This window comes from Acanthaster planci, linkage group LG13, assembly GCF_054643075.1.
Source record: "Acanthaster planci isolate LZ-2023a linkage group LG13, COTS_SCS, whole genome shotgun sequence".
Lineage (NCBI taxonomy): Eukaryota > Metazoa > Echinodermata > Asteroidea > Valvatida > Acanthasteridae > Acanthaster > Acanthaster planci.
In genome coordinates, this window is record NC_141789.1 from 16,085,937 (window position 1) to 16,110,843 (window position 24,907).

The 24,907-nt window shown below is 39.3% G+C and overlaps 1 protein-coding gene and 1 long non-coding RNA gene across 8 annotated transcripts in view; one reads left to right on the forward strand and one right to left on the reverse strand.

Moving 5' to 3' along the window:
* Window positions 1-133: 133 nt before the first annotated feature.
* LOC110973887 (uncharacterized) lies at window positions 134-5,970 on the forward strand. The gene is made up of 3 exons (XR_015427568.1): window positions 134-2,408; window positions 3,537-3,594; window positions 3,719-5,970. It is a non-coding gene; the product is annotated as an uncharacterized LOC110973887 (long non-coding RNA).
* LOC110973883 (transcription factor COE3-like) overlaps window positions 5,583-24,907 on the reverse strand; it is a 95,730-nt gene continuing 76,405 nt past the window's right edge. For 4 of the 7 annotated variants that reach the window (XM_022225083.2, XM_087145251.1, XM_087145254.1 and 1 more), the window contains 8 exons: window positions 22,916-22,997; window positions 20,982-21,102; window positions 18,113-18,243; window positions 16,451-16,666; window positions 15,822-16,017; window positions 14,744-14,926; window positions 12,210-12,470; window positions 5,583-9,471 (listed from right to left, as the gene is read on the reverse strand). In XM_022225083.2, the coding sequence (XP_022080775.1) occupies window positions 9,362-9,471; window positions 12,210-12,470; window positions 14,744-14,926; window positions 15,822-16,017; window positions 16,451-16,666; window positions 18,113-18,243; window positions 20,982-21,102; window positions 22,916-22,997 (1,300 nt within the window). In that variant the 3' untranslated portion in view covers window positions 5,583-9,361. The remainder of the gene's footprint in view (window positions 9,472-12,209; window positions 12,471-14,743; window positions 14,927-15,821; window positions 16,018-16,450; window positions 16,667-18,112; window positions 18,244-20,981; window positions 21,103-22,915; window positions 22,998-24,907) is intronic. The other 3 variants (XM_022225086.2, XM_087145253.1, XM_087145252.1) reach the window with 2 other exon arrangements.

Sequence of the window (24,907 nt, forward strand, 5' to 3'; positions counted from 1 at the left end):
GGAATGTTTTACTGCGTGGTCAGTTACTTCCCTTGTGGTTACTTGTATACTTGACTGCATTTGATTTGATACTCTTGTTTGGGTCTGGTGAGGAAGTAGCCCATAATGCAGTGCAAAAACCTGGCAGCATAGTTGAACGATTTGCAAAGGAAAGCTGATGCTTGTAGGTAGTTCAGAAAAAATCGTTGCATGTACTGGATAGATTAAAACTAGCTTAAGTCAAGTTGAGCGAACTAAAGGCCAGGTAGGTACACGTGGATATCCAGTGCTTTTGGCATTCTGAATTCCTGTTGCAAATTCAATCTCTGCCTGGCCTCTTACCCCAGCTAGCGAATATCAAGTAATCGAGATGGTTTGTTTATTAACCTTAACACTCCTCAGTCCTCCAACAGGTGAAGGATTGAGGAGGGTTAGGGTTAATACATTTGCACCTATGACAGCATCAAGAGTAAGCACAAGGGAAGTAATCAAACTTACTGGTAGCTCTTGTACATGGTCAGGGGCCAATTGTACTAAGCGCAGAAATATTTGCTTACCAGAAGGCTGGTAACTGGCCAAAAGACATACAGAGTATGTTGCATGTGATTGGTTATCTGTTGATTGTTGCTTGATATGGTAATGTGCTAACTTACTGCAGTGCTAAGCAATCTTGTAGCGCTGTTAAGTTGGCCCTGGGACCATAAATGATGAGTAGAAAATGATACCAAATTCACATTTTGAGTAGAAACTGACAAAGACAAGTCATATACGATTAATTTTTGGGGCAGAGCAAACTTTGTCTTTGCTTGATTAATTTGTGTGTTTTTTTACTTGCACTGATTGATTGCCCTTGGCATTGTGTGGAATTTGATACATGTGTTCCTCCAAAGGCTTGGTCCCTCTGGGTGTGGCTTGACCTTCTTTTTTTCCCAATGCAAGATTTCATTGGCAGGTTGTGAAATTCCTTAGAGGAAGGTCATCAATCCTGAAGTTTTGCAAAGAAAGTCTAAAAGCAATTCCTAGGGTTAGAAAAAAAATTTTCTGCCTGTGAATGCCAAGTTCCCAGTCAGTATCTGTTGGTTCTTTGAATACACAAAGACAGATTGTCGGCTTCAAGGGTTGGTCACTTGACACCAATGACAGTAACCTTCCCCCGCACATTGGCCAGTGGCCAGTAAGGTCCTCTGTGACTCCTGGCCAGTAAACTCTGGCTAGTGGCGCACCTGCTGCATCACTTGACCCTTATAATTGATGGGAAGACTCACTCTGTCCACCCTGACCATTAACATGCAAAACCTGAAGGTATTGGACCACTCAACGTTCCTGTAAGCTCCTTGTCCCCCATCAGTGATCAGCTTTCACCCCTAAATCTACCAACTAGCCAAATCCACAACCACCTTCAAGTCACCATGAATCAAGTAGAGAACAAAGTATCACTTCACTGGAGTTGGAGTGAAGTCCTAAATGGACATAATTGGCCGGGGAAAAAAAGAACACCTTTGACGCAATTCTTGAGGAGAAATGCACTGACATCCTGTCTGCCCTCAGTGTTGCACTAGGCCGTCGTAAGGGGGTTTGGTTATAGTGCATTTCCTGCCTCCAGCACTCCTTGGCTTGATTGCTGGTCCTCCCAGCCATCTTGTCAAGCCCAACATTCTTATTTCACGTCTCTTTGGAGCTAGTCCTTGATGATTTTCTGCTACAGGTGAAATCCGGGATGTGGACAAGTGAGGTATTAGAGGAAAAAAAAAAAATTCAGGCAAACTCGTCTGAGAACAAGTCCTGGACAAAAAGAATCTATTTCCTGTGGGAGATCTGACCCATTTATCAAAGGAAGATTCTCCAGAATAGATGTCTTGTTTTAATCCCTGTCCACCAGAGACATGAACTTCTCTTACGGAGTCCAGAGTAAAACCTAAGTGGTCTTTTAGTCCTCAGAGTTTGACCAAAACCTGTTGCAAGTTATGGATATTTGCATTTTTCACATTTACTATGGTTTTGACAAATTTCTCGTTATGTCAATTTTTCAAAGAATTGTACCAGTAGCTTGTGGGTTTAGTTTGATTCTTTCCCCAGATTATTATCAGAAAAGTTCATACCAGTTATACATCAATTATAGAGTTCATTACAATTGATTATTGGTTCAGTTAAAGGAAATGATAACCAAACACCAGCAAAACAGATTTTTAAAAAAAGAGGCTTGTGTTTTTTATTTCTCTCATTTAAAAGCAGTATTGTGTAGCATCTAGACCTGTCTGGTGAAGAACCTCAAGGGTAGATGATGGCCTTCAGTTTTACCAAAGACATTTGGACAGCTAATATCGATCAATGATAGTCAACCATTGGTCAATTTTACCTGGTACCCTAGATGTATTTTGTGCACTGATTACCAGGGAGGATCTGCCAGTGGTCGATACAGTGGGAGTCAGGTAAGTACAGTGGCTCTTTCCTCGCTTGCCACCTCTGTGACCTGGGTTTGAATTCCACCTTGGTCAACATGTGGATTGGGTTTTCAGTCCCTACATGATTCCGTGGGTTTTCCCAGGAATAGTTGGGGTTTCTCTTGCACCTCTAAAACCGAACATTTCTTCGTTGTCATCTTAGTTGTCACTTCATCCTGTAATTGGTACCAAATGCGTTGTTGGATGAACAGATAGAAATAAATGAATTGTCAAATTGGCCAATAGAGGCCATTTTGGCTGCCATTTTGCAGGCCAATGCTTCTGTGTCACAGTATATGCTGCAAGGAGATTTTCCTGTGAAAAAAAGCTACCCGGCAAGATGGCTACCATGCAAAGCCTCTATAAATTTAATTCCCTCTGGATGAACTGATTTCATCATTTATAGTTGCTTTTTTTCCATCTCATGCATACTTTTACAAACTTACTGCTGTACATCTTGTTCAATTTCAATGTCTTTTCTTCCACACCCTTTGTCTTTTTTGCTGACTCCTGCTATACCTCGTGATAGAGCTGTAGTTCTTCAAAGGATGTTCATCAATCAAGAGGGGTGTCTTGAGCAGTATTCACTCCATAAGTAATTTCTGGAGGCCAGATCCTCCTTGAGCAAGAAGCACCCGCTCATCAGTTAAAAAGAGTCATGTCAGACAGGAATTCTCATTTTGTTGGTAGCAGTGTGTCCGTAACATGTGCATTTCATAGTCATTTGTGAACCAGCAAAGTGCAGTGCCGACCTAAGGAGCCTGCAATGCTAGGAAAATGGGTCCAGCTTGGGGCTCATAGTCTTGTGGTTCAGGGTTCAAATCCTTGGGCCAGATTGTGGCAAAGGAACTTACTCCTTGCCCAGTTTTTATAGTTTTATCAGACACCTAGTCTTGATTTCCTATCCACCTGGAAGAAATCAGTAGATTATTCAGGCTTTTCCTGTAACTCTGTTCAGACCTTGAAGCTTTGGAGTGACTTGAAAACATACGTAGTTATGATTGTAGTTTTCTACTGATAATTTTTTGTAAATTAAGATGTTTCTTCATTTTTAAGCCTTTTATTTTATGAATGTTGGTATGAACCATCTGATTGTTTGAATTGACCTTTTGATAGGTGTTCATCAGAGGGAAAGAACAAACCAAGTTGGAAGTATTCAAGTCTCTGCATTCTGGTATGTAGTCATAGGATTTTTATTCTGCCGATATCCAGGCTTTTGCATTGTTCTGTTACACGTTCTCCAAAAAAAAATCTCAAGTACTATTCTCAGGGTTTCCCTCTTTTCTTTTCCAATCTAGGTCATCCCCAGGTAATGAGGCAAAGATTAATAGTGGTTTGCACTCAACTTGTCCAATCGGCCCCAAGCAAACCAATCCAACACTCAAACGGGGACAGACACAGTGTCTGGTGATGGAAAGTAGCCCAGTGTTCATGACAGAAATCGAGATTATTCAACCAGGCGAAGTGCTTGGAGGTTTGAGGTAGGGACTTCAGTTGATTTTGAAACTGTTGCTACTGGGGAGCGTAAGTCCCTGGTGTTCATTTCTGTGTCAATCCGCTTGGAAGGGAATTGAAAGAGTTGGCCAGATATCCCTCGGCTTACACAATGCATACAAACCTCTATTTTGAAGCATACAGCAAAAAACCTCCCCATCAAAGATGCAGTGAGACCTTTTCAAGACTTGCTTATGGGAATCTTATATGAAGGATGATGGTAAGATGTAAGACCCTTCCAGCCTGTGGGGCTAATGCCCCTAGAATTAGGGTGCGTACTAATTGCAGTGCCACTCGAGATTCGAGGGGGGGGAGTGATTTAAGAGTTTCATAGCTGAAGTGGCTAGTATTGTAAAGACACTGGATTTGTCAATAACCTAATCTTCACCTCTTCTGCACTTTTCTGAAATGTAGTTTCACCCGTCTAACAATTTTTGCATGTTTTGAACAGAAAATGTCCTTAATTTCATTAGCAAGACCACATATCCAAGCCACTGATAGAAGTGTTTAAATTTGCCCTGTCCATTTGCTGATTTTTCAGTTGTTCAAAACTCAATTTTTGTGATTTTGAAAAATACAAACTGATTTTTTTTTCTCATCTGTTATAAAATTCCACCTTTATATATATCAGATTTTGACGGAAATTTAAAAGCGCGAGTCTCTTAGCGTTATCAGTGGAATTTTACTTATTAAAAACCAAAATTTGAAACACTTTCCTAAGACTGGCTTTTCTTTTTGGGGGGCAACTTTGTAGGCTTTGACTTTATTGAATTGCTGCAAGGTCTTTTAAGACAAAACCAAATACCAAAGGCTATAGATGCATGTGTATAGCCTTACCATACACGTATTTATAACTCGGGGCGTGGAAAATTTAGTGTTTTCATGGAAACTTGTCGAGAAGTTGCTTATTCACTGGGTCATTCATGAAGTGAAAATATATCATTGGCCAAAAATTGAAAACCACAGGACATGACATATTAATAATTTTTGGACATGCAAAAAATAAAACAAAACCATTACAAATATACCACCAAAACCAACTTTGCTATGTACTTACCGGTTTTGTTCAATTTGAGGACATGAAAAAAGCTAGCCAGATGAAATGCTCGTCCATAAAAATTTCAGTAAAATCACAAGGCTATATAACCTTGCCCACAGTTTATTACAGTTTGTTTATGAAATGCATTTTTGAAGTTATCAGGCGTCGCTTTCATTTTATGGCTATTTCAAAACAATTTTGATCATATACAATAACAGGTAACAGACTTGACAAATTTTCATGAATTTCATTTTCACAGACTCATTTTTTAAAAATCCCAATAGAAAAAAAATCGGACTGAAAAATTCAGAAGTATATTTCCATGAAAAGCTTTTAGAAATAATCATCTTTGATGATTAGTTTCAGAGAAATCACTGAAAACACTTTGTGACCCAAAAAACTGATAAATCAGCAACACTTGGGCTTTCTTAATTTTGGCAAATTGCCTCGGAAAACATTTGCCTCATTTTCTGAATTGCAACTTTTAAATTATTTTCATAATATGTCAGTGATTTTTTATCAGAACAGAACAAAAAGACGAGGCTTGTGGTATAGGCTAGAAGCCTCGTAATTCTGTAAATTAACAATTTGCTTAAGTACCTTTAAGAAAGCACTCCTGAAGGCATGAATATTCTCACGTATGTATATTTCCGTTTTTTATTAATATGTTCATCTTTTAAGAGCAATCAAGACAATATAGTCACATTGAACAACAAAAACAGTCAACCACAACGGCAATATGCTACCTACACGTCAACAAGATCTAGCCACAAACCTTGGTGGATGTTAGTTAAAGCGTACCCACCTTAAACAGGGGTCCGAGTCATTGATACCATGAGCAAAATAAGGTTTAATAGAAACAATTGCTCACAGCATGAGAAAACTGATAAGTGTGTCAAAATGCCATATGATGCATGTCTTGGAATTAGTTCAAGTATATTGTAGATGATTTCTTTGCCCAAGTAAATAAATCACTTACCGGCAACTTAAAACCATGGCCCTGAAAACCATTTTAAAGGAATCATTCCCGAGCTCAGAAGAATACAGTCCCATATAATTTAAAATGAATGCCTAAGACTTCTTAAGTACACATTGCAGCATTACCAATTATCTACATATTCCCAAACATCAGTACAAAGCATCTTGGTCTGGTAATCCCTTTGAAAATTGGAAACAAAGTTTACATAAAACTAACCGTTTTATCTCATAAATCTAGCGACCTCATTTTCTCAAGTCGCCATCACTATTGTGGTTTGTATTGAATCTTTAAACATTATTCTGTAAACATTAGTATTTGGCATATACATTCCTGTTTGCTCATTCCGTCATTCAACCAGACATGCTTCTGTGTACAAGGAGAAACAAACTACTACTTTGTATAACTCTGCGAATTTAAAATGGCATGAATGCAGACATATTTCCCCCAAACAGGGAATGTGAAAGCCCGTTACATTTGAAACATACATAACAATTGAATACGTAGTATGGCACGATCTTGTGTAGTCATGGATTGTTAACGGTTGACTGTCTTTCACGGTTATACAGTAATAAAGCAAATGTCACATGCAGAACTAACACCGGGTATTTTTCTTTCGTGCTTTTTCACCCAGGAATCTTTTACTGTGCTTATTCCACTTAATTCAAAACCTTTTTAAATGCAGAATTGCTAAGTCCTTATGCCTTTTTAAGAAGAAAAAATCATTCCCAAAAAACTTACAATAATATTTTTAAGATTTTATAAAATCTTATAAAATACTGAATCTGGTTTGTCACGATTTAAAATTTTTTCTTCAAAAGAAATTCTGCTATATACATTTTTTCGGAACAAAACACCTTTTTTTATTTTTAGCCCATTCCACAGCGCTAGAGACACGTTGCTTACTGTGTCTTTGTACAAAACAAAAACCGAAAATCACTTACATATAAATTTCCTTGTTTTATATACAAGAATAATAACGTGTTGAGAGTGTACACTTTGTACATGGGCTGCAACAATTTATCGTTAAGAGAAGACTTGCTTATGGGAACCTTACATGAAGAATGACGGTAAGATGTAAGCTGGGTTGTGTATCCAGAACAAAGCTTTTCAACAAAATGAATCATTTCAGATTTTGTTCAACCTTCTCCCATAGTTTGTTTCAACACTGGCTAACAGCACATATTGAGCTGTGTAGAGGCTTTACGTGGCAGCCATCTTGTAGGGCACTTCTTTTGCTCTACAGGGAAAGCTTGGTGCATACCTTGTGGAACAAAAACATTGGCCTGCAAGATGGCAGCATGCAAACCCTCTATACCCTTAGAGATACCCTGTTGAGATATGTGTGAAAGCCAATAATTCTTTTGAAAATTTAAAATAAAAGAATAACAAGCTACTTTAGCAATTACTAAAGAAAATGTGTGTGAATAGTAGGTATTTCAATTTGCTCTCAATACCAGAATAATGCCAGAAATAGCTTTTGAAGCACTATTTTCTATCAGCAATGTTGGATGCTCGTCAAAAGTATTCAAACGTCCGAAACCTTTCGTTAAAAAAAAAATGCATTTTTGACTGCTTCCAATTTTTGGGGAGGTTTAAGATAGCATGGAATCTTGAGAGATTAGCCACACAAATTTCAAATTGAGCTACTTAAACACGTATTGATATGCCGGGTTTTCCTTTTTAACACTTTTTGTAAAATAGACATTTGGTCATTAATGAGGCCTTTAAATTCTACTGCTGGGAATATTTCCTCATCAACCAGATGGGCAGACATATTACACAGCTGTGAAAGTAACAAATGCAATGTTGCTCAAGTTACGGGACAGCAAGCCTTCTGGAACTAAATGCTTCAGCATTTTGCAGGCAAGACAATGTAAAAAGCAAGATCAAGGTAAAAAAAAATTCACTCTTTTTTTCATTTCTGAACTGAATGACTAACTGGGGCTTGATACACAGTTAAAGGTTACTTCTACATGTACATACTCAACAGTGACTCTGAATTAGCCTAACCATCACATCAGCATAATTACAAAACATTAAATCACTTAGAAAAATTGTTTTGAGGTAAAATGGTGAAAATAACTCCACAATTCAAGGTATATTCCTTTGCAACAATTCAACGACACTGAGCTTAGTATGGACATTTTTTTCTTTTCATACTTTCCACTCTTTCGGAGTCATGATGGATAATGGACCCTCTTTGAAACCAAGGTTTATTTTCTGGAATATGAATAGCCCTATCAAATACAAATCTCCAGATTGGTATTCTTAATGTGTTCTCTCCTTCACTGAGGGCAATTGTGATAGTTAACAGTTTTCACAGTCTGGTTGAAAAATGAAGTGCATTTTTAAAGTTCCCTCTGCCACCAAGACTTGGTGTGACAAGTGCCAAATGTTAGCCTAACATTTCTTAACCTGGTCTCAAAAAGCTAAGATAACCTCACATCACGTTACAGAGCAATACACCCAAATGGGTGCTCTTTGTTTTTTAAACTCCACCTAAAACAGGCTTACATGATCACCATAAAGTCGTCTTTATACTACGCCAGTATAAAAATAACAGTGTTGGGTCTTCCCCTGGCCTGAAACTTAACAAGCAAATATGTACAGAAGCAGCAAAAACTTGATGGTAAAAACCAGTACTAGGCTCACACTGAAGCCCTTCTCTTTGTTAACAAATTAAGATCTTGGCACCATACTTTATATAAGTCATCTTCGTCATCATTACTTTTTACGTCTTAAAAAAGCTTCCCTGTATAACATGTTCAAGATGATAAAAGCTCCTCTCATTAAAAAGGACAAGGTTACCTAAATGAAGGTCTATGTTCTCAATAACTGAAACAAAATATCCTGATTACTGGACACAGACAGAGATTGGTTACAATTTAATAGGACATCTACAAGTTTGTAAACTACTTTTAGAGTTCAACTGTTGACCAGATCTTCGCTTTTCAGGATTTTCTTTATCCCGTCCATCTTCTAAGAATTGTTAATTCTTACAAGAGCAAATCATTCCAGAAATGTAGCTGAAAACAGGTTTTTTTACAGTTCAATGTATCACATCCGTGCATGAGAGCCACACACAGATGTTACCAGTAGCTCTTTAACATCTGCTGGTTCCCCGCCCCTCCCCAACCAATCCACTGGTGATTTAGGCTGGAATGGAACCCTTGAGTTCCTGTTTATGACTGCTGCTGGTGAGGTTGCATATCAAATTGCAATATGAATGAGGTGGAAACAGGATCAAGGTATTATCAAATTGTCTCAGGATGTTGGGGGTAAAGATGATGACGTAGCAATTGTCCAGTGGTTACCAGCTGGATTTTAAGGATGTATTCAAAAACCCCCATGTGAACGGCTCGTTGTAGCAAAAGAGTTAAAAGATGTCACCTGTCATCCAACAGACAGACAGCGCGAGTGAGAGACAGATTACTTGCTGGGACTTTCTATGTGTGTGCCATAGGTGTGTGCACCGCAGGTGGGCAGGGCAAAGGGTCCCCCTACTCCGCAGAAAGACGGAGACATCATGGTTGTAGACCCTGTGGGTAAGGGACGGGGGTAACAGATAGGATGTCAGATGGAGAGAGAAAAGTGGAGAGAGACAAGACCTAGGGTCAGCACTATCTGCTTGGCAAGTTTGTTTCAGTAGAGCAGTCAAGCCTGTATCAAGCGTTAATTTACACAGGTGACCAGTATGGACAGGTGACTAGAGTGGACAGGTGACTAGAGTGAACAAGTGGTGGGAACAAATGGGATGTAACAATGCACAAAACATGCAAAACGTCCAGATTGAAACCTCGAACAAATGACTCACTTATCTCAGCTTCAGAAATATTCAACTTTCAGTCCAAGTGGGCCCACTAACAGGTGTGACTGCAATTCTAGAATCTTGATTTGTAGAAGTTTTATATTTTTTGTTCCCTGAACGCATTTTTGGAAGTGGGATACCGAATCTGATTATGAGATTTGACATCTGGCATTTGTACACAGGCTATCAGAAAAGTGTGCAACGTAAAAGTTACCCAAATTTAAATGCAAGATTCCCCCCCATAAATGTTTCAGCTGGGTAATGTCATCCATAGCCTCCCATATATCACCAAATTATCCAGACAGGTCTGTGTTAAGTTTTCAAACTTGACTATTTCATTGTTTAGCTGTGTTGCTGGGGTCCCGAGCGGCAATAAATCTTCGCCTGTGTAACAAAGCAAGACATAGCTCCGAGAGATGACTCATGAATCTGCTAGAAATGTTCAAATCTCCACGGAATACTCTGCCTTTACACAGGCAAAGGCTTCTGGAAATGCTGTGTAATGGTCCAAACCATTTAGCTCTCTACCCAGTGCCAGTTACTTCATTTTATGCTGCAGTGTTTCCTGATCTTGCTTTGGTAAACTTTAGAAGAATTTAAGCAAGTAACGATGTATCTGTCATGAAAATGGTCCTGAATTTTTTTGGGTGAAGAGTTTTTTCTGTTAAAGCTAGCAGGAAACTTTTCAATCAGGCCATATTTGTTCTTTTATACTAAGACCATATCTCCTAAATTTTTGCAACAAATGACTTTTTTATTTTTCTGTTGATGTTTGATTTGTTCATCCAACAAATCGTGCCTGCTTCACGCATCCTTGTTCTTTTAAGTCTCCCAGGAGAAACAAGATGCTTCAATATTACTTCAGATTTGATTTCAGTTACACAACTGCAATTATACAGTTGCAACCAGGCTACAAAATGCCAAGTAGAGATAGGAACAAAAGGACAAAAGAGCCCAAGGTAATCTCACATTGTCCCTTCACTGACCTAAGACTATTTTTTGGACTTGGAATGGACATGATTGGCCTTCAGAAGCCATCACATGTCCAAGCCTGCAAAGCAAGGGTAAATAATAAACACGCTAATCCAATTTTAGGAAGGCCTGCTTTTCTCAATGACTATGCCGGGCGGAAATGGGTGAAATGGACACAGGACAATAGCCAATGTCAAGACTAGATTTGCTTGTTGTTGGGCATTTTTTCTTCTATGGCAGAAATTATTTGATGGGCTGTCTGTCTTTTGACATAGAGAGTTAAAATCTGAACGGAGAGAAGAATCGCCAAGGTAATGTGATCAATTTAACTGAAGAGCTGCTGTGGACTGACAAGAAGTACAGTACAATAAGATTATCCGTCTCAAGTATTATTGGCAAGTCACTTAATGGCCATTACCCATTGTAACCATTAAAACGGAAACCTAACGTCATTGCAAAGAGCCTTGAAGTTAAAATCAAATCTACTCAAAGATGGAAATTTGTCAGAAAATAGCATCTCAAATATCACTTCTGTGGTGAAAAGTATTGACATGCAAATTTAGGCCAGAGATTTATGATGCATTTCATAATGGCAGTCTTGTATATTTCCCAGTTGCAAATCTTTTAAATTTTACAAAAATCTGTCATCAAACTCAGTATCCCTTTTTAATATCAAGCAGATGATTTGAATCATTTTCCCCTGTATTTCTCCAGGGAAAAGAAAATGGAAGGGAAACTTGATTATTCATCAGTTATGGCAATCAGCTGTGAATCCAATGAGTTAGTTGCAGAAGTGTACCAGGACCACTACACAGAGGGACAGAACCATGCAAGTTACGAAGAAATACAGGTTTGAGTTTGGGTAAAGAAAAGTTTTCAAAAGTGGGAAAGTCTTCAGGCTCTACACAATGTAAAGTGTGTCAATGTTGGGAAGTACAAAAGGATTATGAATGACTGAATCTTCAAATTTAATATGTGGGGGTGGGGTTGAGACTGCCATTGAATAATCTGTAATCAATTTATTTATTCACAAAACAAAATAGTCAACCAATTAATGATTTCCATTGATTGATCAGGAACCAATGAATGGATCATTCATAAACTGATGAGCAGAGAGACATTGAGGTGAGGTGGTGGGTTTTATTGTCATAGCAACAGACATGAAGCATGGTAAGATGTACCGACACAAAGCGCAGGATATTAGCAAGAAATGTGAAACAGAACATGCTTGAGTTGAAAGCAGCAATGAATGGCTTGAGGCCTGGGTAACACAAAGTTACATAGAGACAACAAAGGAATTTCAAACACAACATTTGGGTTGCCTATAATGAGAGAAGCTGGCTGAAGAATTGAATGTTAAGCTGAATGCTGAGCAGGACAGACTGGTTGAAATTTTATCAAGAGGTGAGATGAGGTGAGAGGATAGTGAGGGGTGGAGGAGAAGGCACAAGAAAGCAAAGCGCAGGGAATCCATTCATGCCCAAACCCACCACCCACCTTGTGTCTCACGCTCACCTGATGCCCCGGCCACTGGACCGATCATTCCAGCCGGTCCTGAGCCAGGTGAGGGACTGGAGGGACCGCAACGCACCACGGGGGCAAATGCACTCTTCTGCTTAACGGCAGTGATCATGTTGGCCGGAGAGAAGGAGAATATACCAGGCGAAGCGGAGGCTGTGCGATGGGAAGAGCCCCCAGTGCCGTTACTGCTAGGAGGGGGGTGGGGCAGAGATGGTGGAGAGGAGGAGGGGGCAGCAGCTAGCGGACAAATCAAAAAATAAAAGCAAAAGAAACACCAACAGTGCGTGATGAGGATGAAAACACTGTGTGTGTGTATGTGTGATGTCTTTCAGACTTCAACCTAGCTGTAAGCACAATGAAGAATTTTGAATGAATACCTAGCTGGGAGGGGCAACTTTTATAATTTCATTCCAATTCTCTCAGGAAATCCAACTTCCAACCCTTATCCAAGGGTCCGATAGATCAGAAGAAATTGTCCGAATTGTCCATGAGACTCACACTGCAGTATTGTTATACCTGTTGGCTATGTATTGTAAAAAAGCACAGCGACAAATTGAAGTCTGCAATGGTGAGCCTGCCTACTCTGAGGTTTTTTTTTCCTTTTTTCTTTTCATTTTGGGGAGGGGGCTTTTACACTCGGACGTGATTTCAGCCATTTACTGGGCTCACGTGAGATGACACACAATGCTGACAGTGGCTGATTGCTTAATGCAACGTTTCAGGAGTACAGCTCGTCAGGCCAAGAGGGGAATTAGAGGTCCTTAGGGAATTGGTTCAAATCCCGACAGTACCACAAAACCTGTCAAATTCATCAAATTATATGCGTCAAAAATGTCTCCATCTGTGCAATTAACCGGCCCATTTCTTGAGAAAATCTTATAAAGTTGTCATTTGGAAAGCCCGCAAATTGCAAATTATGCACGGGACCTGTTGTGTGCTGGCCAGGGTTGTTTTTCAGTATGTGTAAATGAATGTGGCATTAAACTCACTGTGTCTGCAATTCGGGACTTAAGACGCGGGGGAAAAAAAATGAAAGCAATATCCGAAATTATGAGATTAACAAGTGGAGTTTGGAGGTAGCCCAAGGCATCAGGGATGTCAGTGAATAGATAGTATTGTATAGCATGACTTCTGGGTTCTACAAACAGAGACGTGCAAGACAACAATCCCCCAAATTTCATCTTGTACTCCAAGCCAACTTGGCTTGGGGGAAAAACTCCTTCAGGCTAACTTATTTGCCACTCGGTGTCCCAAAGCGACTCAGCTCTTACAAAATGTAATCAGCAGAATGTAGACTCCACATTTGTCTGCAACTGATTCGGTTTTCACACAGCTTCATCACCTATGAACTCTCCACTGATGTTACTTCGCCGATTAGACAACTAATTTGTGGATGCCAATATTATTTCCCTTTTTTCTCCAGTGCAAAGATCTGGTCAACTTTTTATCCCTAGGATGCTACTAAAATGAAATGTATAAACAACTGCATTTGTACACACTGACTAGTAACATTTAGAACAATTCTATGCATTTTTTTCAAACATGATTTTCCTATGCCACAGATCAATGGAGGAATTATATTCATTCTGACACATCTTCAACTAATAATTACCAAGAACACTGAATTTGGTCGTTTCTTTGCACACTGTTAGTACAAAAACAGTTGTCTAGAGGCTCCCTGGTAGACTGATGTTGGGGACAGGAGCACTTGCCTTATTTACCCTGTATTGATAATTAATTGAGATGATGGACACATCTCACAGCTACATATACAAAATTAGATACAGTTTATCTAAATCTAGTTTAAATCAGTTGGAATTAGTCGGTACTTGACTCTCAGGAGAATGATAATAACTCGGTAATGTGGCATCTCAATACATCAGAATTCTCAACACATTCCTTCAACATGATTTCCTGTGTCAAAAAAGATACACAGCTAATCTTGAATTAAATTAGACTTGCTCCAGACTCGGTCTTTCCCTTTGTAAATATTTCCAACCAAATTTATAACTCCAAGTTCAGCACCTACTATGATCACAACTATACTAATGCCTGATGACAGAATGGAACCAGTCTTCCCGCCAATTCAGGGTTACAGAGACTGGTAGAGTTCCTACTTTTGAAATCTACAACACAAACTATCAGAAGACTTCTTGACGAAGCAGTCGAGTCGCACTTATCTTGCTCGTACCCGAGTACTTTTTTCTGGACTACAAATGTTGCATAATCATACTTGTCAACATGTACTCATACCTTAGTGCTCACAATTTGGTAGTACTCGTATCAGTACTCACACAACTCATACTCGGCATGTAATTCATGCTTTAAGACAGTTATATCATAGAGCTCGCACCTCACAGAGAGGTTTCTGATGTAGCAACAGTGTATATCATAATAGTACTCATTCCCATAACTCATCATCAAAAAGTACTCGACTACAAGACTAGAGAGGAAGGGCTAGGTATCAGGCAGTGTGGCCTAATGCAAGAGAAGTCCCCGACAATACTTACTGGCTGTTCCGTTGAAGAGACTGGGTGATGAGGGGATAGCCATGTTGGAGAGATTACTGGCGCTAGCGTAGCCATTCATTGAGGAGTAGGACCCTGTGCTGCCGTTACTACTATGAGGAGTGGAGATACCAGAGGAATAACCCCGAGGTGATAATGCACTGCTGGGTTGAACTCGAGAAAAACCTGAGCAGGTGAACAAGAGACAAGTGCAGGACAATCAATCAGTAAAGGGTCTTAAGGAAAAAGATTCTTATTACATTTTAATGAACTGACAAACCTACATGTACACTGTCATTTGAGGATTCAGAAGCAAACAGAGATATACATATCTGTTGGTGAGATTTAAATTGCAAGTGTCCTTGAAATTAGATTTTATTCTTGAAGAGCCAATTAAAAGGCGTGAATATAACATCAGATGCAATCTAGAAGGAAAGAAATTATAACTGAAGTTGAAATCTGAAGTTAGAGGACTCTTTAATTTTTTGAGGTTGGTTTATTTCATGTCTCGTAGTCGGTAAGCTTTTTTATATTTTACATTTTAACTCCCATTGAATAAAGAGAATATCACAAAAACTTCACAATGTTCAGGCAAAAATTATCGCTAAAAAAACTAAGGCAGGAAATAAAGATCTGGAAAAAAAAAATTCAATGTGAAAACAAATTTCTGCTAATCAAATGTACTGCAAAAGTTCTCACTACTGCTATCAGTCCCCCATAACTCCTCCTCAGCACAACCTTGAGATCAATTCAACCTTCACACCTTGCCAAATTTCATCAAGATCAAACAAAGGAAATTACACATTTCCAGATCTCGTGCCTGGCCAGTTTTCCCCATTGCATTTCAACTGTTGCTCACTCCAAAGACGCGGTTATAAACTGGGTCAAGTATCAGAGGTCAGCGGTATAAGTTGAAGGAAATCTCAGCTTGGATAGATACTATCAAGTGCGGTTCACAGCCATAAAAGCACTGGCTCAAGGAATCAGTTCTCTGACCGATAGATTTACAGAAATTGTAAATAAAACCCCTTATGAATGAAATAACTGGGAACATCTGTTGCTTTAACATCCGTCTTCTTACCTGACTGTTGTTCACTACCACTGGCTTCATGTTCGCCAAGAGAGAGTTGACTACTGAAGGAATTCATGGGAACCAGACCGCTGGATCCGCTAGAGTTGTTGATAGCCGGTGAGCGTGGTGCTGGTATAGGAACCTGGTTACGTGGCATCCCATACAAGACCTCTGCCAGGTCAGCTGCCCGCTTCAGAATGATCTCCTGAGAGAGACAGATTAGAGGGCAATAAGAAGATGGGTTTGGGATGATACATTCAAGACACCACACCAGGCATCAACTTAACCACTTTACACTGCGCGCACACAGGATGCTTCCTTTAGCACAACCGAGTTGTCAGTTATATAAACTAATGTGCTGTGCTTATCTTATTGTTATCGACATCTTTCTCAGACACATTTCAGAATTTAAAACAAACCAAATTCTGAAAGATATTAAATTAATTGCAATGGTTCATTCAAATGGCTCATTTCATACTAAGGAAAGTACTTTTATCTGTCAATAAGTTGGATAATTCTATGATTGAATTTGGCTTTCTAAGCCATACCACAGTGCTCCCCGCCATGTAGGAAACTTTCATGAATTTGATGGTTGGTTTCACTGGCTGATTAACCATAGGTTTGGTCAGTTTGCTCACCTTAGGAAGCCTATCACCATCTCCAGGGTGTCTGGGTACCAGTTTGCTGAGCCTCTGGAAACCGTAATCTATGGTTGGTTCTGTGAGCGAAACATAAACGAAACGTCCCGGTGCACCCTTGCAGAACTGCTTGGACTTGTAGGATAGAGTAACCTCTACCACCCCAGGGATGTGTCTAGGTGGTGTTTGGACCCTGATGGCGTGTGCTGTGATCAACTGCAAGAAAAAGGAATTGTGGGACAGGTTGAAGGATTTGACCATTTCTACTACAAGTTATTCAAGGTAAGCTACCAGGTAAGAGGCAATCATAATGAGTCACTGAAACACCCTCCTTTGATGACTAGCATTGGTCTCGTAAGCCAGATGTTCAGTCTCATTGGATACCATTCCAATCTCTACGTTCCTTCCTTAACACTAAAGTGTTGAGTCCATAGAGAGATCTGCATTGCACTTAGAAAGCCAAAGCTGAGCCCAAGATACTCTTTTTTCCACAACTCTTCCATCTCATTACAGACTTTGCAAATCCTGGAAGAACTAATTCCCAATTGTCCCTCTTCTGCAGCTGATTAAACCAACAAGTCAGATGAATTTAGGACTCTGTGGCATTCTTAAGATGCACTAATCTTCAACTATTTTGAAGCGTACAATCATTCAGACCAATTTTTTTCATCTTCTCTTTCAACAAAGCAACAACGACAAGTCTTTTGATAATCCCACTTTATCTTTTTAAAGTATCGAGATGATTAACTATTTGGCCACAGAAGTCTTCCAAAAATAACCAATGATGAGCTTCAAAACCTGTCCGTCAGTCTTTTTTTTTCTTCAAAAGCTATCGGAAAAGAAGACAACATGTCATCCTTAGAGAAATCTCTCAAAACTCTTCTTTCAATTAAGTCCTGGCATGTAAGAGCACGAGCCTGAGGCAAAAACATCCCTGAATGAGGCCTCTGATTTTAGAACGGACATCAACCTTTGTAATCCCGAACCCCACTGACGATAGACAATAGTACAAATGTAATTAAATTGCTTGTGTGCAGGGAAAAGGAACAAATCTGTCAGTTTTTTCCAATGAAGATGGGGATTTGAAAAACCAATCTGAACAGTCATTGTCCATGTTGTTGCATTCAACTTGGCTGATGACCACGCTGTCTTTATATTGCAAAGTTTTCACACAGTAAGAACTGTTTTTTTTTCACCCTGTTGTTTTCACTGCAGTGTAGAAAAGACCCTCTTGGTCTTCATTCAGGGAATATCTAGTACAAAATATCTCCACAGCAGAAAAGAACAAATGAAAGATTACTCTCAGGTGACATGCCTTCAAGGGAAATGGGAGATTTCACACAACTTGACAAAAAAGTTAGGACCTGCTCGATGGAAGATAATAACCTGAACAACTTGACATCACACCACAAAATATCAAGAACCAAACTGATTCCAGAGGGAAGTCTACTAAATATTACTATATCAAAAAGGCAAATACGCACAAAGCACGGGACAAAACAAGACCAAATTCTAGTGGCAATTTTATGCAAACTTTTCTGACAAATTTTACAGCCAAAAGAACTTCAACAAAGAGACTCACTCAAGTTTGTGTGTTCTCTGGGGGTAGGGAGAATTTGTAATAACTTTTGACATCAAGTGCACCATGTTAAACCAACTCACCTCACTCCATACAATCATCGTACCAAAGACAACTTGAAGACCATCAAAGAAGTTTTCGCCCACAATGATGACAGTGGATCCCCCAGTTGTCCATCCTTCACTGGGACTGATAGCTTTGATGCAAGGCGTAGCTATGGATGAAGAAAAAAAAGCACTTCCATCAATGATAGATTCAAATAGTCTTTCTCTTTGTTGTTTCCAAGGTACTTCAATCCCATAAAAAATCAAGAAAGCAATCCTCTCTCCCATCAAAAATTACTTTCTTACATTCCAACACAACAAAAAATAAGAAACCCTCCAAAGGATACACAAAATCAGGACGTTACCTTTTTAAGGTTTAATTTTGTTTGAGTTCAACTTAACAACAGCTATTTCAACAATAACTATAAAGATAAATTGATTGTTTTGTACACTCAAACCAAGATTCACAAGGTTGAATATTCATCAGGAAGGCTGAAGGACAGTCTCCACATCTCAATCAAACCATAAACTTACAATCCACTACACACAGGCTCTACTCACACCCGTGAGACTGTTCATTTCTGGTCTGAACAAATGTAAATTCCACTGCCTTCAAATCAGTTATTGAGACCAATGTTACCATTCAATCCAGACTCAATCTGCAATACCAATCTCAACTAGTATGGAGTATGCAAGCTGGCATTTACATTGGTAGAGATAAAAGTAAGCAATAGTCATTACAGATATTGCATCTCAAGGATGTCTGACAATGAACATCTGAATTGACGATGCCTGACCAAATCATCACAAAATTAAGAGATATATCTCTTTGTCAAGGAATCATTATTGAGTTAAGAAACAAATGCATTCCACGTTAACTTCATCTTAGTGTACCAAACTATGTTTTTGTGTCCCACTTTATGTTTCCTTTCGATCAAAAAACCATTAGGAGTTGCCAATTTCTGGCTGGTTTCATTGCTACAGTTTGCGCTGGTGACCTCTTTAGTTCCGTCATCCAATTCTTGGTGCTACAAATGTAGAAGCTGAGTGTTTATAAAAGCTTTGTCTTGAATGAACCACATCAACATTTGTCTAGTAATCTCCAAAACACATAACATGAAATCCAGCATAGATAGGGGTGTAAACAGTTTATCTTTTAGTTTTAATCCGAGATGAGCTTGCCCTAGGTTGTGTGACCTTTTTATGTTTTTTTTTGTATCATAGACACTTAAGTAAACCCTTCCAGGTAGCATCCTCAACAGACAAGACACACAATGACCTAGGGTACTGGGGTTTTTTTTCTTCATCCAAGGCCGATAAGAATGAACAGCGATTTGACATACTTTGATAAAGTGCCCAAGAGGACAATAGACACCAACAATTTGCTAATCTCTGACAAAACACACCTCATCATGACTACCCCTCCTGCTCATTGTACCATGGATTTCCTGATTTGAAGTAACTTGCCCCTCTCCACAATGGGTCCAGAGATGGACACTGGTCTTAGCCTGTCTAGCTAGGAGGATGGTTCAGGTAACTATTTGATTTATGAGTGTAGACACAGGTGATTGCATCCAACTCCATTTACTATTAAAGCTGATTTCAGAAAACACTAGAGATGATGATGATGATAGATGTAGGGTCTATGGGTAAGAGAAGACCTAGATTGGCAGTAAAGCTTGAAAAATGACTGTCAGACAAACAAAACATGTGAGGCCACTGAACTCAGCTGATAGTTCACATTTGCGACCCTTCAATCTAAGCCACAAATACCCTCGAGGAGAACCGATCTTCTTCTGCTGCATAAGTTTGAAAGTATAAAGTGAACCACAGGGAGTGAGGAAACCTTCAACAGACAGGCTAATCCTTGGTTTGTTTTCATTCTACGCTTTTCTCCTCGATCTACCAATATCCCCATCTGCTGCTACTTGTAACAATTTGCAGCCGCTGACAGCCGAATAATAGGAACAAACAGCCCAGGTGTCGACGTCCAAATTCTGGCCCATAAATTTACCTTCTTTTTATGATCACAACTAATCCTCCCAATCCACTTTAATTAAGACCCGTCTCAAAGCGTTTCATTTCAGTGACTTCTACATCTGCAACGCATTCACAAAGGCTGTGTTTGAGGGCGTGAATGCATAAGTGAGAACACTGGTTATCGGTCTTTAAAGCGGTCTGGTGATTTTCATATAGGGCCCCAGTTGTAACAAGTGAGTCGTAACTGGTTTCCTGTAAATTGCGGCATGATGATTGTGTGATCAGAGAGACGTATAAGGACCCTTGTCCGGCACGCATGACATGGTCAGAGAGGCAATAAATTGACGACTGATGTCTGGGAGTTATCACTCATACAGCTTCTGTCCATTACTGAATGCTCCCTGAGCACTTATCACAAGTTGCCCTAAATTACATACACTGTACCACCTCCACATGTTTAAAGGTCAGGTTGTGTTGCTCATCATACGTTTCTTGCTAAAAAAATCCTTCAAAGCCTTACAAATTGCCTTATGAAACAAATTTATGGATGAAAACAGTCCAATTTTATACTCGGACTTCATAACTACAAGTCTAATAAAATAGTTCCAAAGTTGCAGAATGGTTTTTGAAGATTGCTTCATCAAAACCATAACAACATAGCTGGATATTTTTCAAAATGTGTTTCAAAAATTATCTTATATTATACAAGTTAGAACTTTTCAGTCGTCATTTTTGTGAATGCAGATGACAGTAGATAGAACACTGTTTAAAAGTTTGCACTATAAACTACACAAAATCATATAGACTGTCAATTGTGTCAAGACTTTGACTTGCATTGTCGCAATCAGTCACATCAAGGTCACATATACCTGGAAAGCAAATTGAATGGAACACATCCAGCCATTCTACATTGTTGTAATTTGCTTACCTCCCTCTGATGGATCCAATCTTCGTGCTCGACGACCGTGTTTGGAGTTGTTATGAACAAACATGTTATCAGATACAGCCAAGACGTGACCATCCACGTTGGGTGTAGTGGAAATGACAACCTACAAGAAGTAGAAGGGTGCAGTCAGTAGGATGAATGAGGACAAGATAAAGCAATGAGGCAAAGTTAAAGCTATGTTAACTGTACATTTCACTTCTGACTTGAGCCTACATTACACTCGATGCAAATTTGAGATTTTTAATCTAGCATCAAAATTGTTAAGCAAGTTAGTGCGCATGCTGTTGGTCCTGCTTACTACTTACAGTTTCCATAAAATGAAAAATGAATTTGCTTAGCAGAAAACTGTTCATCAATGCAAAATCTATCCCTGCTGCTTTAATCATGTAGGCTAGATCTAATTTCAGTATGTTGAGTTCACAGCACATTCCTCCATACTACGCAATGAGAAATATCAAAGATAGACAGCAAATATGAGATATGACTCAAAGGGATAATAATATAAAATAGGATTCTAAACTGACAATGGATGTCTGTGACACTTGATGACAAGAGACTCATACAACTTCCAGACATTTTAGGCTCTTGAGACATTTTGTTAAGCACTGGAGTAAATTTAAAACATGCAAAAATGAATTTGTACAAATTTTGTTCAATAAAACATTCCAAAGTCCCTTCCTATCACTCAATTTTCCATTTGACCTTAACAAATCAATATCTTTCTTTATGAATGTTGATATTCCTGAATACCCATGAGACACCCTTTTTCTCTTGAGCTGAGAGTTTAAAGGAATTCAAGTCCTTCAATTTCTGGTTGGGTTAATTCCAATTCAAACTGAACACAATAGGTATTTCTTCTCAACTGAGATGTCTGAGGGGTCTATATGAACCTCCCTCGGTGCAAAACTAGTTGTGATAGGAGTCAAGCTACGGTAACCCACCAGGGTACTAGGCCATAGCCAGAAGGCCTCTGTGTCTCTGCTTGACAACAGATAATCCTGACCATGGAATACTGCACCCAGTCTTCACACTCTAGTACGCTGTCAGGCTAATCCCGCACTCACGCTTTTTTTTTCAGCTGGTTGTGGTCTCTTTTTTTGCACATATGTGTGTGTACTTCGGGAGGGTTTCATGTTTTATTTCCCCTGACTTGCCACCTGATACTGACAACAAGTTACCAGGGTTCCTCCAAGCAAATACCTCTGATTGGCAGTCCAAGGGCCACTCTACAGGAATCAATAGCTTCTACACTGATAAGATGACTGACCGTACTTGACTGACTCGCCAACCAAAGAGAATTCTTACAACCACTGTTAGCCATCTAACAGCCTCTTGAGGAGCCTCTGTGCACTTGATTCCAGCACTGATTTTGCCAATAAACCAAGATGGATGGGGAGCACCCAAGGATCACTTTTAATCAATTATCTTTCTGTTTTCTTTTTTTTTTTGGCTGAGAATTGTTTTAGCCCGATTTCCATTACCACACTCTCCTTTTCTTGCCCTGACATCCGGCTTGGTCCAAGTACATACATCTTAAAACTCCAGACCAACCCAACAAATGAAAATAAAATTTACAAAAAGAGAAGTCCTCAGTGGTTATATATTCCAAGCCGCATTCTTTTGTTTGTGTAGCTACCGCCAGGAATAGGCTATTGATTGGAAGCCACTTATAAATCCAGCATCGATTTCAGCCCTCCCCTTTTCAAAACAAATCCCCCACTTCCTATTTTTCCTGCTTGTGGAGTAGCACTCATGCAACCACATGCTTAGCATCGAGCTCTGTGTTGACATAGGAAGGGGGGGGAAGCAGGAGAAGAAAGACTGGCATTGGATGATGAGACTCAAGAACAGGGAGGACAGTCCTGTAATGGTGTCTGCTGAATCGATTGTAGGTGGCACGTTAGCCCAGGCCTTACCTGAAACCGTCGCATGTCCCTTGGGTTGCCAGCATTCTTCAAGCAGTTCTGGTTGCACTTGAGGAAGAACTTCAAGAAAAACCTGCAGGAGGGGGAGGGGGGAGGGGACAGAATGACAACAAAGGAAGCTTTTTGAAATACCAAGTTATGAAAAAAACAAACAAACGCAACTGTTTAGGAGAAATAAACACAGCAGCGGAAATAGATATCTGTTGCTGACTCCAATTTCAATCATTTAAATTCTCATCCAATGATGAGGATTCATTCCTCTTTCATCATGGACTTTTTCTTGAAGTCGAAGATGACAAAATTGGCTAAACCAATCAAGCGAGGTTATGCCAAGAGAAACCTCCAAATAAGTCTTATTTTGAGGCCACAAAGAACACATGACCTGACTCCCTACCCATATTAGAAGTCCCACCTGAAGGTGATTGACCCTATCTGCACCCTCACTCCTCTACCTTATTATACCCTCCCCCTCCACTTTAGACTGTTGATGATACAGCAAGACTGGAAGACTACAGGATGATACAGAGGAGCTGTATATGGATTATAACTAAGCAAATTGGCCTAATTGGAGCTGACACCCATTCTGGAGTGGACACAGTCTTTGTCTGATGATATTATTTAAGTATGAATCTCTTAAGTTGAGAGAAAGGCACCTTTGGGTAAGACCCTAAGATCTGGACATTGCCCCCAGAAATGCCCTATTTCAAACAACTTTCTGGATACCAGAAATAAATTTTCATTACTTTATTGTTTTTTGTGTTCCTAACATCCCAAAACAACATCAGAATATGAATCCATAATTACGGTGACCTCCACAGGATTTACTTCACAAGCTTCAAAATGTACACACCTTCACATATCCTATTGGCGTAATCAGCTTTAAGCAATTGAATATTTCAACAGTCTTAACATGTATGGGAGGAGTATTAGATGGAAAATACATTAACTATCTTTTGCCTTAAGGTGAAACTCTGGCTGTATCAAAAAATGATGCATGAGGCTATGGCTAGAGATGATATATGCACCCCTATGGCAACCAGTAGCTAGTGGCTTAAGCCATTTCTCATAGACTTGTAACTAGTAGCCATAGCCATTTAATTCAGACTCAACATTTGTAACATACAATGCATGATTTCGAACTCTGAACCAAACATCTCAGGTTTTTATTTAAAAAGAAAAAAAAAGCATAGCGAATAGGGAATACCACTTCTGCATCTCAAAGAGCACTGCATGGACCTCACTGGAGTGTGTTGAGATTTGACTACCCACTACTGCACCTGTGCATCCCATGACCAATACAAATCAACCCTGAGGGCAACTATGCCAGATAATCCTTCCAAATTGAAAACAAATCATCATTTTCCTGCCTGCATTAAGACCTGCTTTACTCATCCTAAAAAGCAATTTATCTTGCTATTTTCTACCCCTCCAAAACAGATAATTGGAGACGTTTGCATGTCGCCAGCTTTTTTTTTTCTTTTCTGTCTTTGTTTCTTCTTCCTAATTTCTTGTATGGGATGATCTGGCGTAATCTTTTGACTGACAGAAACTCAAGGTGAATGACTGCCCGGTTTTAACCCTCTCATTAGTATTTCCTTTCATTAATTCCACGGCGCCTCAAAAATATGCAATTACCGCTAGAAAATTCGTTCAAGAAAGTTTACAACATAAAATACAAATGCATTTTTTTTCTTGAGCATAAAAATTGGGCTAGGTTATCATGGTTTGTAACAAGGAGAATCTCAACGCAGATAAAAATCTGACAGATAATAGCTGAAATGCATGTAAATATGTACTCTCAAAATATATCTTAGATTAGCTTTTAAAATGGAAAATAGTTCTTAAATGAGAATGGACGCCAGTGACAGTTTTCACACCAAAAAAAGCTTTCCTAAACAAAATAAAAGACCTTTTTTCTAAGTTACTATTTATCAAATGGACAGACTAACTTCATTATTGCCGAAACAAAGCAAGCTGCTAGCC